The sequence below is a fragment of the Pristiophorus japonicus genome, chromosome 2 (assembly GCF_044704955.1).
Source record: "Pristiophorus japonicus isolate sPriJap1 chromosome 2, sPriJap1.hap1, whole genome shotgun sequence".
Classification (NCBI taxonomy): domain Eukaryota; kingdom Metazoa; phylum Chordata; class Chondrichthyes; family Pristiophoridae; genus Pristiophorus; species Pristiophorus japonicus.
In genome coordinates, this window is record NC_091978.1 from 303,573,481 (window position 1) to 303,589,148 (window position 15,668).

A 15,668-nucleotide genomic window follows, 5' to 3' on the forward strand; every position below is an offset into this window, starting at 1 on the left:
CTTCCCCATCTAGCCCGTTGGCCACGAAGTATTGGTTGAGTCGCTCCACAAAAGTTTCCCAATCATCTCCCTCTGAGAATTTCTCCAGGATGCCCACTGTTCTCTGCATCTTTGGGTTCGCTATCTGTATCTCGTCGCCAGTTGTTGTGTATGGAGAAAGAGTCAGACTGAACACAGTGAGCTCAAAGTAAAGTGTGACATTAGTCTTTTATTGCAAGTCTCCAGAGTGCCTCTCCAACCTGTCAAGCCTCTTGAAATACCTGTGCTCCCAAGGGATTATGGGATCCCTTGGGACTCCAGGGGATGAGCCCTCTAGTGGCTGTACAGAATAAATACAAGTATACATATATAATACCCTCTCTCATTACACCTGACAAAATTTAACTGGAACTTACCGTGGTTCATTCAACATCACTTTCCTATATTTTTTCCTGGCTTTAGACAATTTTGCGTTAGCCTCCTTCCAGCGGCCATTGTACTTGTACTGCATCTCCAAAGTGTTGTTCCAAAGTGCAGCCACTGCTGAAATCCCAGGAACAGACTACACGCGCCCGCCCGGACCCTCACCCTTCTCTTTGTCTGTCCGTGTCTTTCTCTCCCCCTTTGTCTCCCTCTCCTCTGTCCCTGTATCTCGTGCTCTCTCCCTCTATTTCTCTCTCTCTGTCCCTGTCTCTTTCTCTCTCTCCCTCTCTCTCTCTCTCTCTGTCCCTGTTTCTCTCTCTCTCTCCCTCTCTCTGTCCCTGTCTCTCTCTGTCCCTGTCTCTCTCTGTCTCTCTCTCTGTCCCTGTCTCTCTGTCCCTCTCTCTCTCTCGCTCTGTCTCCCTCTCTCTCTCTCTCAATGTCCCTCTCTCTATGTCTCTCTGTCTCTTTGTTTCGCGGTTTCTCTCTACAAAGAACACCAGAGCAAAATGAGAAGCAGAGAATCAGTGTCGATTCAGGAGAGAGTTTTCCTCCCATTTATAAAAATATTTGAAATCCCATCAATGTTGAAAAATGAGCAGAATTCTTTCCCTCTTAAGGGAAATACTTCTTGACAATGCTTTCCAATTTGTGCTCTTGTGATAATGAAGGTGCTCTTATCAGACACCAGCTCCACTAACCTGTTTGCAATTAATTGAATGCCTTTAGTGTCCCAGCTCAGTGTGACCCTGAGCGATAACTGCCCGCAGAATTTAGAAGCGATGATTAAATGAGGCCATGTTGGTGGATGTTAAAGATTTTTTTTTACCGCTATTGTAAGAAATGCAGGAAATCGCTCCCCCTGCACCTCCCCCCCCCGCCCCTGGCCCCCCGGCTCTCTCTCCCTCTCACCACCAGTCTGTCTCTCTCCCCCCCCAAACTCTCTCTCTACCCTAGTCTCTCTCACCACAGTCTACTTCTCATCCAGTCTCTCTCTTTCTCCCTCCCCAGTCTCTCTCTCCTTCTTACCACTGGTCTCTCTCTCTCTCCCTCTCTCTCCCCAATCTCTCTTCCCCCAGTCTCTCTCACTTCCCCTAGTCTCTCTTTCCCCAGTCTCTTTCTCCCCCAGTCTCTCTCTCTCCCAATCTCTCTCCCTCCCCCCGCCCCCCAGTCTCTCTCTCCCTCCCCCCGCCCCCCAGTCTCTCTCTCTCTCCCTCAGTCTCTCTCTCCCAGTCTTTCTCCCCCCAGTCTCTCTCTCTACTCAGTCTCTCTTTCTCTCTCTCTCTCTCACTTTCTCTCTCCCCATGGACTCTCTCTCTCCCCCTGGACTCTCTCTCTCTCCCAGGCTCTCTCTCTCTCTCTCTCTCACTTTCTCTCTCCCCAGTCTCTCTCTCTCTCCCAGGCTCTCTCTCTCTCCACCCAGACACTCTCTCTCTCCCCCATTCTCTCTCTCACTCCCAGCCACTCTCTCTCCAAAGTCTCTCTCTCACTCCCAGTATCACTCTCTCCCCAGTCTCTCTGTCCGCCCAGACTCTTTCACTCTTCGCCCAGCCTCTCTCTCTCTCTCTCTCTACCCCAGTCTCTATCTTTCTCCGTCCCCAGTCTCTCTCCCTTTTACCACTGGTCACGCTCTCTCCTTCTCTCTCTCCTCAATCTCTCTCTCTTCCCCCAGTCTCTCTCTCTCCAGTCTCTTTCTCCCTCAGTCTCGCTCTCTCTCTCTCTGACCCGTTTCTATTTCTCTCACCCCCAGTTTCTCTCCCCCTCTTCCCCCATCTCTCTCTCCCGATCTCTTTTGCTCACCCCCCAGTCTCTCTCTCCCCCCTCACAGTCTCTCTCTCTCTCTCCCTTAGTCTCACTCTCCCAGTCTTTCTCTCTCCAGTCTCTCTCTCCCCCCAGTCTCTCTCTCTCTCTCTCTCTCCTTTCGATCTCTCCCCTTTCGATCTCTCACTCCCAGTCACTCTCGCTCCCTAGTCTCTCTCGCTTTCCCCTTTCGATCTCTCTCTCTTCCCCAATCTCTCTCTCTCCAGTCTCTCTCTCCCCCAGTTTCTCTCTCCCTCAATCTCTCTCTCTCCCCCCCAGTCCCTCTCTCCCCTTTCGATCTCTCTCTTCCGCAATCTCTCTCTCCACTAGTCTCTCTCTCTCTCCCCCAGTCTCTTTCTCTCCTCTCCCCCCAGTCTCTCTCTCCCCAGTCTCTCTCTTTCCCCCCAGTCTCTCTCTCTGCCCCCAGTCTCTCTCTCTCCTCCCAGTCTCTCTCCCTCCTCAGTCTCTCGTGCTCTCCCCCAGACTTTCTCTTCACTATTCTCTCTCTCTTCCCCCCCCGTTTCTCTCGCTCTCTCTCTCTTCTCTCAGTCTCTCTCTCTCTCCTCTCAGTCTCTCTCTCCCCCTGTCTCTCTCCCCCTCTCCTCCAGTCTCTCTCTCTCCCCACTCTCTCTCTCCCCCAGTCTCTCTCTCTCCTTTCGATCTCTCACTCCCCAGTCACTCTCGCTCCCCAGTCTCTCTCGCTTTCCCCTTTCGATCTCTCTCTCTTCCTCAATCTCTCTCTCCACTAGTATCTCTCGCTCTCCCCCCCAGTCTCTTTCTCACCCAGTCTCTCTCTCTTCCCCATCTCTCTCTCCCAATCTCTTTCCCTCACCCCCCAGTCTCTCTCTCCCTCTCCCCAAGTCTCTCTTTCATCCCCAGTCTCTCTCATCCCCAGTCTCTCTCTCTCTCCCCATTCTCTCTCTCTCCCCCCAGTCCGTCTCTCTCCCCACATTACTCCCCCAGTCTCTCTCCTCCTCTTTCGATCTTTCTCTCTCCAGTCTCTCTGCCTCTGTTCTACCCCAGCCAGTTCTCCCACGGAGCTGAAGAAAATGTGGCCACGCTGCAAGGCTACAACAGTTGGATAATGTGCATGTGCAGCTCTGGGATACCGCACGCATACGCAGAAGGCCGCAAAAATGGCACGTGGATAATCACAGCATTCGCATTCAGTACCTCAGGGTCTGGCCTATAGCAGGTTCCAGCGCACGGGCACTGAAATGAGTCCAGTGCACAGGCGCCAAAACCCACTCCTGCGGGCCGAAAGAATGAGCCTGTGGAATGCAATTAATAAAAGTGCCTGCGTGTGGAGCACTCTCCAGGACTGCGCAGCATGCAACACCTGGTGTGTGGCAGCCTCGAGGGAACTGCTGGGCGCAGTTGACATCTACGGGCACATCATGCTGCTCATTTTGCACTGGCAACCAATGCTACTTGAATTTCTCCACAACGATTTTTAAAATCTAATTCAATGCAGTAAAAGAGTTCATTATGAGTACTGCACAGACTTGATTTGGATCACTAACTGAATTACGCTCCCCACTGAAATGACCTAAATGAATCTTGGCAAACTGAAGAAAAATTAAAGTTTAAACTAACAGTTGGATGGAAGCTCTGTGGTCGGAGTTTTCCCAGTCCTGAGTATGGGTTTTGGGGCAGGGGAGCAATAAAAATCGCAGAATTGCCAACGTGTCGGACACCTGCCATCATCTCGCCAACCTCCACATTTAACTCGGGCGCACATCCCAGAGCTCCATGGACATACTCGGCAAAGGTGGGCGACCTTACTGAGGTACTTAAATGCTTGGTGAGAGAACCTTAACATAGAAAACATAGAAAATAGATGCTGGAGCAGGCCATTCGGCCCTTTGAGCCTGCACCATCATTCAATATGGCTGATCATGCAACTTCAGTACCCCACTCCTGCCTTCTCTCCATACCCCTGATCCCTTTAGCCGTAAGGGCCACATCTAAATCCTTTTTGAATATATCCAACGAACTGGTCTCAACAACTTTCTGTGGTAGAGAATTCCACAGGTTAACAACTCTCTGGGTGAAAAACTTTCTCCTCATCTCGGTCCTAAATGGCTTACCAGTTATCCTTAGACTGTGACCCCTGGTTCTGGACTTCCCCAACATCGGGAACATTCTTCCTGCATCTAACCTGTCCAATCCTGTCAGAATTTTATATGCTTCGATAAGATCCCCTCTCATTCTTCCAAATTCCAGTGAATATAAGCCTAGTCGATCCAGTCTTTCTTCATATGTCAGTTGTGCCATCCCGGGAATCAGTCTGGTGAACCTTCGCTGCACTCCCTCAATAGCAACAATGTCCTTCCTCAGATTAGGAGACCAAAACTGCACATAATATTCAAGGTGTGGTCTCACCAAGGTCCTGTACAATTGCAGTAAGACCTCCCTGCTCCTATACTCAAATCCTCTCGCTATGAAGGCCAACATGCCATTTGTTTTCTTAACTGCCTGCTGTACTGCATCCCTAGTTTCAATGACTGATGTACCATGACACCCAGGTCTCGTTGCACCTCCCCTTTTACTAATCTGTCACCATTCAGATAATAATCTGCCTTCCTGTTTTTGCCACCAAAGTGGATAACCTCACATTTAGCCACATTATACTGCATCTGCCATGCATTTGTCCACTCACCTAACCTGTCCAAGCCACCCTGCAGCCTCTTAGCATCCTCCTCACAGCTCACACTGCCATCCAGCTTAGTCTCATCTGCAAACTTGGAGATATTACATTCAATTCTTTCATCTAAATCATTAATGTATATTGTAAATAGCTGGGGTCCCAGCACTGAGCCCTGTAGCACTCCACTAGTCACTGCCTGCCATTCTGAAAAGGATCCGTTTATTCCTACTCTTTGCTTCCTGTCTGCCAACCAGTTCTCTATCCACGTCAATACATTATCCCCAATCCCATGTGCCTTAATCTTACACACTAATCTCTTGTGTGGGACCTTGTCAAAAGCCTTTTGAAAGTCCAAATACACCACATCTACTGGTTCTCCCTTATCCACTCTACTAGTTACATCCTCAAAAAACTCTAGAAGATTTGTCAAGCATGATTTCCCCTTCATAAATCCATACTGACTTGGACCGATCCTGTCACTGCTTTCCAAATGCGCTGCTATTACATCTTTAATAATTGATTCCAGCATTTTCCCCACTACTGATGTCAGGCTAACCGGTCTATAATTCCCTGTTTTCTCTCTCCCTCATTTTTTAAAAAGTTAGGTTACATTAGCTACCCTCAAATCCATAGGAACTGAACCAGCGTCCATGGAATGTTGGAAAATGACCACCAATACATCTATTATTTCTAGGGCCACTTCCTTAAGTACTCTAGGTTGCAGACTATCAGGCCCTGGGGATTTATCGGCCTTCAGTCCCTTCAATTTCCCTAACACCATTTCCTGACTAATAAGGATTTCACTCAGTTCCCTCTTCTCGCTAGACCCTCGGTCCCCTAGTATTTTTGGGAGGTTATTCGTGTCATCCTTAGTGAAGACAGAACCAAAGTATTTGTTCAATTGGTCTGCCATTTCCTTGTTCCCCATTATGAATTCACCTATGATTCTGACTGCAAGGGACCTACATTAGTCTTCACTAATCTTTTACTCTTCACATATCTATAGAAGCTTTTATGTTCCCTGCAAGCTTACTCTCATACTCTATTTTCCTCCTCCGAATTAAACGCTTAGTACTCCTCTGCTGAATTCTAAATTTCTCCCAGTCCTCAGGTTTGCTCCTTTTTCTGGCCAATTTCTTCGATTTAACGCTTTCCCTAATTTCCCTTGTTAGCCACGGTTGAGCCACCTTCCCTTTTTTATTCTTATGCCACACAGGGATGTACAATTGTTGTAGTTCATCCATGTGATATTTAAATATCTGCTATTGCTTATCCACCGTCAACCCTTTAAGTATCATTCTCCAGTCTATCCTAGCGAATTCATGTCTCATAACGTCGAAGTTTCCTTTCTTTAAATTCAGGACCCTAGTCTCTGAATTAACTGTGTCACTCTCCATCTTAATGAAGAATTCTACATATTATGGTCACTCTTTCCCAAGGGGCCCCGCATGACCAGATTGCTAATTAATTCTCTCTCGTTAGCAATCGTTTGCGTCTGGCGCTAACTTTTCAAAATTTTAAAAGTTAGTGCCCCAAATGGTGCTACTGAATTTTGTCCCCTATGTTTCTAATTACATTCCATTCAGTTAATCACATCTGAGCAAAATAATTTAAGAATTCTGCAGTAATCCATAAAAAGAATGATATTTTAATTTTCAAAATAATGCTAAAAAAATTTGTGTTTTGTAAAATCAAAATCTATCAAATTTAGCACTTTGACAATATTTTGACACTGCAGCTCTCTGTGGTATCTGTATTTGTACATTGTAAATACCAGAAGCAGAGAGATTCCATTGTGACTCAAAAGTCAAAAGTTTTTTGTTCTGTTTTTCCTCCTGATGCCACACCAAGTCAAAAGAGTTGGCAGGATTTGTTGTGTTAGATATTCAAGTCCAAAGTTATAATAAATGTCTGCTGTGAATATTCCAACTCAAATCAAATGAACTCTTCTTGCTCATTCACTGCAATGTAAAACACCACATACTGCTAAATTAAATCTTATGTCAGATCAGATTATTAAAAAAGTGTGGAAAGGGTAGATGAAACAGATTAGATTAGTTGGCTCCTCTTGAAGAGCCAGCTCTGGCTCAGGCACAATGGGTAGAATAATCTTCTCTGCAGTAATTTCTATGATTTTAAGATCAAAAAATGTACATGGCCTTTCCATTTCTCAATATCTTCATCAAATTATGTTACGAATGGGATCTTAATGATTGCTAATTAAATCAGCAACATAGTTATTAAAAAAAACAGGTTGTGCCCTTTTAACTGGTGCTGGATATCCTACAGGGGTACAACGAAAGGTAGATTTCACACTGATTCATGCTCCTGGTGCAGAGCTATGTATGTCGAGAGCAAACATCAGGGGGCCAAAATTGCCCACCGCCTGAAATGGGGGGCTCCTACCGATTTCGATGTGTTCCATCGCCCTAATGCCAAACCGGAGAAATTCAGCACTTCGTGCTTTTTTTGAGTGGGGTGGAAGTGGCCTCATCATGGGGGCGGGGCGGAGTGGCCGTCACTAACGGGGCAGATGTGGGAGTGATCGACGCTCCAAGGCATCAGCGCTGTGCTGATGACATCATCATGCTGGCACGTCACAACGTCCCTCCCTATCAGTTAAAGGGGAAGGCCACTGCAAACTGTGCAATCACTCTAATGGCAAACACTGGGCCACTCGAGAGCACCCAAGAGGGGGAGCCAGGCTGCCTGTTGGCGGCCTGGCCAAACCCACGGACATAATTGTCTGCCTGACCTGGCAGTCGGCCGACAAAAAAAAATTAACATGGCGTCGCCGGCGGTGCCACCTCTCCTTCAAGGGCAGCCATGCCACCAAGCCACAGAGAGTGTACCGACATCAAAAGCTGTTGGGGCCACTGACCGGCAGCGGGGCCGCTCCCGCGGGGCAATTTCGGGAAGGGGTCGCCGTCGGTCGGTAAGGAGTCGGCGCGTGCAAGTAGGAAAATGGTCGGAGCGATCCCTTACACCACTCCAAACCTGAGGAAAGGCAATTTCAAAAATGGCGGCCTCTCCGTGGAGACTCGGCAGCCATTCCGTACTGACCCGTGGCCGCTACTTTCAGGCGGCTTTAGGCCTAATAGAAAAGGGCAATTTCGGCCCCCAGGAATTTAGACACGGAGTCCAGTAAATTGTGCAAGGTTTGATTTATTTTCTTACTTGACTATCCAATAGGCACTGTCAGTGCGTGGAGCTCCATGCTCGGAGCACGATCTGAAAAATCTACCCTTTTTACTGTGTGGATTGGCAACATTTAGTGGCATTTTTTGTTTGGAAAAAAACACTGTAGCCTGGAATCACCTGGAACAATTATGTCACTACAAACATCTAGACGGGTATGTATCAAATTCCTGACTCTGCTCTTTTAACAAAAGTACTAGCCCATTTATTTTAAATAAATTAACACCGCTGTTTATAGAACAGAAAAAGGAATATACTTTGATATTAAGCGTTCATGTGATAATATCACTTACAGTAATTTCCAACCTTATATGATTACCTACTGATGAAAATTGATCTCAAGAGCTCTCTGTCGACCTAATACAATGTTGAAACCCAGCATCCCATCGCTGGCTACTTTTGAAAAAACAAAGTTATAATCCTTCTCTCTAAGATTGTCTGTGGGAGTTGTATAAAAACACATTACAGCAAGAGATGTCATATTAGAGGGATTTGCAACGAATGGGGGAGAATTTCTTGGATGTGCTATTGTGTAACACCTGTTCGTCAGGCATGTTAGACACAATAAACAAATGTAATAAAGGTTATGTGTATTTAAAGTACTTTTGAAGAAAAATGGCAAATGACTAATTAACAATATGAATAGCTAAATCAGCATTTTATCAAAATGAACAAAGTCTGTTTTATAGATTTTGATCATTGTTTTTCTGTGAGAATTTAAAGCAGTTTTCATTTTTAAAAAACTATCAAAGTTACAACTATTTAATTTATTTTCATATTTTTTTTCTATCCCCTTCTCCCCCATTTGGCAAAAGAACCAAAGGCGACATGAGGAAAACCATTTTTATGCAGTGAGTGGTTAGGATCTGGAATGCACTGCCTGAAAGGGTGGTGGAGGCACCTTACATTTTGGCACCAACTGCTCAGATGGGAAGATGAGATGGCCAACCCTGTTATGATCTCAAGGAATATCTTACTTTTGTTCCTCAGTCAACCCATCAGAAAGCTTATGAAAAACAAAAAAAAAACGTATTGTTGGAAATCTTAACCAGAAACAGAAAGTGCTGCAAACACTCAGCAAGTCAAACAGCATTTGTGGAGACAACTGACGTTAATATTCGTAGGAAAGGATACACCCAAACATTAACTTGTCTGTTCTTTTCACAGATGCTGATTGAAACATAAAACAAAATTACAACATGGAAAGAGGTCATTCGGCCCATCCAGACCATGTTGGTGTTTTCCCTCCATGCGAGCAAATAGGCCTAATCACATTTACTTGCTGAAAATGCTGGAAACAATCAGAAGGCATAATTGGCAAGTGAAGGAATTTTCTTTCACTCTTGAAAATGATCGAGCTACATCTGGGGATGCTCAAATGTTAGCCAGAATTGAAATTCCAACACAGATTATAGAATCATAGAATGGTTGCAGCATGGAAGGAGGCCATTCAGCCCATCGAGCCCATGCCAGCTCTCTGCAAGAGCACTTCAGCTAGTCCAACTCCCCCGCCCTTTCCCCGTAGCCCTGCATTTTTTTTCCTTCAGGTTCTTATCCAATTCCCTTTCGAATGCCATGACTGAGTCTGCCTCCACCACCCTTTCAGGCAGTGCATTCCAGATCCTAACCACTCACTGCATAAAAATGTTTTTCCTCATGTCGCCTTTGGTTCTTTTGCCAATCACCTTAAATCTGTTTCCTCTAGCTCTTGACCCTTCCGTCAACAGGAACAGTTTCTCTCTATCTACTCTGTCTAGACCCATCTTATTTTTGACCACATCTATCAAATCTCCTCTCAACTTTCTCTGCTCTAAGGAGAACAAACCCAGCTTCTCTAGTCTATCCACGTAACTGGAGTCCCTCATCCCCTGTAACCATTCGCATAAATCTTTTCTGCACCCTCTCTAAGCCTTCACATGCTTCCCAGAATGTGCCCAGAATTGTATACAATACTCCAGTTGAGGTTGAACCAGTGTTTTATAAAGGTTCATCATAACTTCATGTTTTGTTCTCCATGTCTCTATATATAAAACCCAGGATCCCAAATGCTTTCTTGAACTGCCTTCTCAACCTGCCCTTCCACTTTCAACGATTTGTGTACATATAGTCCAGGTCTCTCTATTCATGCACCCACTTTAGAATTGTACATTTAGTCATATTGCCTCTCTTCGTTCTTCCTACCAAAATGTATCACTTTGTAATTTTCTGTGTAAAATTTCATCTGCCATGTGTCCACCAATTCCACCAGCCTTTCTATGTCCTCTTGAAGTCAACACTATCTTCCTCACTATTCACTATACTTCCAAGTTTTGTGTCATCTGCAAATTTTGAAATTGTGTCCTGTACACCCAAGTTTAAGTCAATAATATGTCAAGAAAGGCAGAGGTCCTAGTACTTACCCTTGGGGAACACCACTGTATAGCTTCCTCCAGTCTGAAAAACAACTGTTCACCACTACTCTACATTCGATAGACTCTGGATCAGTTCCCATGGATTTGAGAGTAGCTAATGTAACCCACTTTTTAAAAAAAGGAGGGAGAGAAAACAGGGAATTATAGACTGGTTAGCCTGACATCGGTAATGGGTAAAATGTTGGAATCAATTGTTAAAGATGTAATAGCAGCATATTTGGAAAGCAGTGACAGGATCGGTCCAAGTCAGCATGGATTTATGAAAGGGAAATCATGCTTGACAAATCTTCTAGAGTTTTTTGAGGATGTAACTAGTAGAGTTGACAAGGGAGAACCAGTGGATGTGGTGTATTTGGACTTTCAAAAGGCTTTTGACAAGGTCCCACACAAGAGATTAGTGTGCAAAATTAAAGCACATGGTACTGGGGGTAATGTATTGACATGGATAGAGAACTGGATGGCAGACAGGAAGCAAAGAGTAGGAATAAACGGGTCCTTTTCAGAATGGCAGTCAGTGACTAGTGGGGGACCGCAAGGTTCAGTCCTGGGACCCCAGCTATTTACAATATACATTAATGATTTAGACAAAGGAATTGAATGTAATATCTCCAAGTTTGCAGATGACACTAAACTGGGTGGCGAAGTGAGCTGTGAGGAGGATGCTAAGAGGCTGAGGGTGACTTGATCAGGTTAGGTGAGTGGACAAATGCATGGCAGATGCAGTATAATGTGGATAAATGTGAGGTTATCCACTTTGGTGGCAAAAACAGGAAGGCAGAATATTATCTGAATGGTGACAGATTAGGAAAAGGGGAGGTGCAACGAGACCTGGGTGTCATGGTACATCAGTCATTGAAAGTTGGCATGCAGGTACAGCAGGTGGTGAAGAAGGCAAATGGCATGTTGGTCTTCATAGCTAGAGGAAGTGAGTATAGGAGCAGGGAGGTCTTACTGCAGTTGTACAGGGCCTTGGTGAGGCCACACCTTGAATATTGTGTACAGTTTTGGTCTCCTAATCTGAGGGAGGACATTCTTGCTATTGAGGGAGTGCAGCGAAGGTTCACCAGACTGATTCCCGGGATGGCAGGACTGACATATGAAGAAAGACTGGATCGACGAGGCTTATATTCACTGGAATTTAGAAGAATGAGAGGGGATCTCATAGTAACATATAAAATTCTGATGGGATTGGACAGGTTAGATGCAGGAGGAATGTTCCCGATGTTGGGGAAGTCCAGAACCAGGGGTCACAGTCTAAGGATAAGGGGGAAGCCATTTAGGACCGAGGTGAGGAGAAACTTTTTCACTCATAGAATTGTGAACCTGTGGAATTCTCTACCACAGAAAGTTGTTGAGGCCAGTTCGTTAGATATATTCAAAAGGGAGTTAGATGTGGCCCTTACGGCTAAAGGGATCAAGGGGTTTGGAGAGAAAGCAGGAATGGGGTACTGAAGTTGCATGATCAGCCCTGATCATATTGAATGGCGGTGCAGGCTTGAAGGGTCGAATGGCCTACTCCTGCACCTATTTTCTATGTTTCTATGTTTACTCTGTTTCCTGTCAATTAGCAAATTTCGAATTCATGCTGCCACTGTTCCTGTTTTGCTATGAGCTTCATCTTTGCTGACAAGCCTATTATGTGGCAGTTTGTCCAACGCTTTTTGGAAGTACATGTACACCACATCAACCGCATTGTCCTCGTCAATCCGCTCTCTGTTACCTCAAAGATTAGGAATTGAATGCTCCAAAATAGTAGTTATCTACATGTCTCTTATATAAAATTCTTACTTGTCATATTATGACAGTTTTTTGGAAGGCATGTGAAGCCAAAGAAGAAGAATTAGCATCATTTGTGACATGTATTCCAGAAACTCTCAATATAAAATAAACGTGCAATCATCAGTATCCAATAGTGCCAAGTTTGCATGTCAACTATAATTATTTTTAAAATGGTTAAACAAAGCAATTTTGCCTTAAAAATACATATAAAGCACAGTCTATTTAAAATTCTTGATTGGATATGGTTAACTCTTGATAACGGCTTACTCTGTTCTGGCAGCACTCATAGGGGTCAAGATTCGGCCTGAGTTGCTCCTATTTTTTTGGAGCAACTAGTTTAGAATGGAGTATGTTAGAAATTGCAATTCTCGGCATTTAGTTTGCTCCAGTTCTAGTGAGTTAGAACAGTTTCATTTTAGAACAGATTTTTTTTTCAAAAGGGGCGTGTCCAGCCACTTACGCCTGTTTTGCAAGTTTAGGCAGCGAAAACTTACTCCAAACTAACTTAGAATAGAGTAAGTGTAGATTTTTGTATACTCAGAAAAACCTTGCCTACACTTAGAAAATCAGGCGTAAGGAAGAGAGATGGGGGGAAAGGGAAGTTTACAAACGTGAAACACTTCACTTTTACAAATAAAGAGCCATCATCAATAATAAATGATAAATAAATCAATAACTCAACCAATAAATCAATCAAAAAATTAACAAAAAATTAAAAAAATTAAAAATCAAGAAATAAAAAATTGCATTTCTACTCACCTATTGCAGCGTCGAGAGCCCTCCAACAGCGTGCTGGGATGGGGCCCCCCCAGTGTGTCTCTCTCTGTCTCTGTCAGTGTCTCTCTCTTGCTGTCTGTCTGTCAGTGTGTGTGTCTCTCTCTCTCTCTCTGTATGTGTCAGTGTCCCTCTCTCTCTGTCTGTCAGTGTCTGTGTTTCTGACAGTGAGGGGAGCGGGGGAGGAGGGGGTGGAGGAGAGGGAGGGGGGGAAAGGAGAGGGAGAGTGGGGGGGGAGAGGGAGGGAGCGGGGGAGAGGAAGGGAGGGGGGAGAGGGAGGGAGAGGGGGAGAGGGAGGGAGAGGGGGGAGAGGGAGGGAGAAGGTGGAGAGGGGGGGAGGCTGAACGGGCCCAGCCGACAAGAAGAAGCTGGGCCGAAGACTTCGGGCGGGGCCCGCCCCAGCAAGATGCCGGGTGGGCTGGCCCTGCTGAAAACGTGGAGAGGGAGCGGACCGGACCGAAGGAGGTGGGTGGGGGGAGCCGGAACGGAGCGGGAGCTGGGGGGCGAGTGGCAGGCAGCGGAGCGGAAGCTGAACGGTGGGGAGGGGGGGGGGCGGGTGCGAATGGTAGCGGGAGCTGGCGGGGGGGCGGCGGGGAGGGGGGTGCAGGAGAGAGCAGGAGCAGGAGCGGGAGCTGGTGGGGTGGGGTGGGGAGTGTTTGGGAGAGAGCCGGAGCAGGAGCTGGGGGGGGGGGGGGGCGTGCGGGAGAGAGCAGGAGCGGGAGCGGGAGCTGGCGGGGGGGTTGCGGGAGAGAGCAGGAGCTGGGGGGGAGCGGGGAGAGAGCCAGAGTGAGCGTGAGCTGAACGGGGGGGGTGGGAGCCAGAGCCGGAGTCGGAGCCAGAGTCGGAGCTCGAGGAGGAAGGTGCAGTCCGATCTTCGCCGGCTCAGTGAGCCCATTCGGTCAGGGCTAGGGGCGGCGTGCTTCGGGCCCCTCCCACAGTTTCAGGCACCTGGAGCTACTGCACATGCATACACACTGTAGCGCGCATGTGCAGACCTGGCTCCGCCCTCCACAGCTTGTGCTGAGTTGCGCCGAGGGCCTGGATCGACCTGAGGGAGTGGAGAATACCGAGGTAAGTGTTCGGCGCGGTTTTGAGCGCGGAAATCAGGCGTGGCTCATGCAGCTGTGCCGTTCTAGGCGCGGCCCGAAACTTCACTCCATAATAACTAACTGCCACTCTCTTCAAAGATTAATAATGTTTGTTTAAAGTTTGTTCATTATTTTGAAACTGCATCGCCATTGCACAATACTGAAATACAAGGATTGAGGCGTGAATCAAGAGGGTGAAATGCAATCACGCTCAATTCAAAACCAAATTGGCTTTGATCACCGGCAAACTAACCAGACCATTATAACCTCTAAACACTTCTTCTCACTTACTTTAAAGTAGCAGATGAATATAAAGCAGAGAGGGGCGAAGTACTGCATTACCAGGAGAAATGTGGTATAGACCAGCCTTTGATTTTCTGATGGCCAAGGGTCCAAACACAAGTACTTTCCAGCAAATTCCTTTGCGTATTTAGGATCAATTTTGAACTGCTCATCAGTCAGAATGTGGAAAAATGGGAAAGGCAGAGATGTAAGCAGTGCCAGTGCCCACATGATGGCAATGCTTAGGTAAGCATGCTTGTTATTGGGTCTCCAGCCTCGGGGGTTGATTATCAACTGGTGTCGCTCAACAGCAATCAGCACCAAGGAGAAGATGGAGACTGTGATGGAGATACACTGGATCATGGAGTTTAGCTTACACATGGCCGCACCAAAGATCCAATGGTCCATGAAAGTGTAGACAAATGTGAAGGGTAGGCACATGATACTGATGAGTAGATCGGAGACTGACAGGTTGACAATCAGAATGTTGGTAACATTGTGCATTTCTTTCTGTTTCATGATGATAGTGATCAGTAGGAGATTGCCCAACACTCCGAGGAGGAGGATAGCACTGTAAACCAGTGCTAGTATAAAAATCATGGCAGTTGGAGAATAACACTGGTCAGAATTGTCCAAAGTAAAATTTTTCTCAGAAGAGTTGGAAGGAGTAGAAAGATTTTCAGGATAATCAAACACTATCCCATCCATTCTGTCTCCAGACAGTGTTCTCATGGTGCAAGTTATTGCAGCATCAACAACTATTTGTTTTCTTCCCTTTGCAGGATGAAATGTTTTGACTAAGTAGTCTTCTGGAAAAAGTATGTAGTTTTCACATTTCACCTTAAATCTGGTCAGAATATAGATTCACTATTGATCACCGCTCCATGTTTTTCTTTTATATAAGAATCTTCCTATAATTGAAAAGAAATGTTACCATGATTACAATGAATAAAAAATTCACAAATATATGTTGTGCATAAAACATTATTGCAATTTAACGTCATGGGAGCACACTGAGAAAATCCAGTCACTGTGCCATTTGATTGCTTATCAGGATCTAATGTAACCAAATAGTTGGGACTAAAATCTACACAGTACATTTTTGGTTCTGACCAATTGGTCTGATATTCCAATCAGGTCCAATTACTGACTTTCATACACCTGGGTTAGATATTATTTGGGAACAAACGTTTTGTCAACTGGAACTCTGGGAAAATGTAGACAAAAGATACTTGTGAATATATCTCCTGAAAGATGACATTTCTAACTATTGTTTCCATCTGTGGG

General features: G+C 45.7%; 1 protein-coding gene across 1 annotated transcript in view; it reads right to left on the reverse strand.

Moving 5' to 3' along the window:
* Positions 1-15,089, reverse strand: part of npy1r (neuropeptide Y receptor Y1) — a 30,891-nt gene extending 15,802 nt beyond the window's left edge. Inside the window, exon 1 of the mRNA XM_070865141.1 lies at positions 14,391-15,089. Within this exon, the coding sequence (XP_070721242.1) occupies positions 14,391-15,089 (699 nt within the window). The remainder of the gene's footprint in view (positions 1-14,390) is intronic.
* Positions 15,090-15,668: the final 579 nt, after the last annotated feature.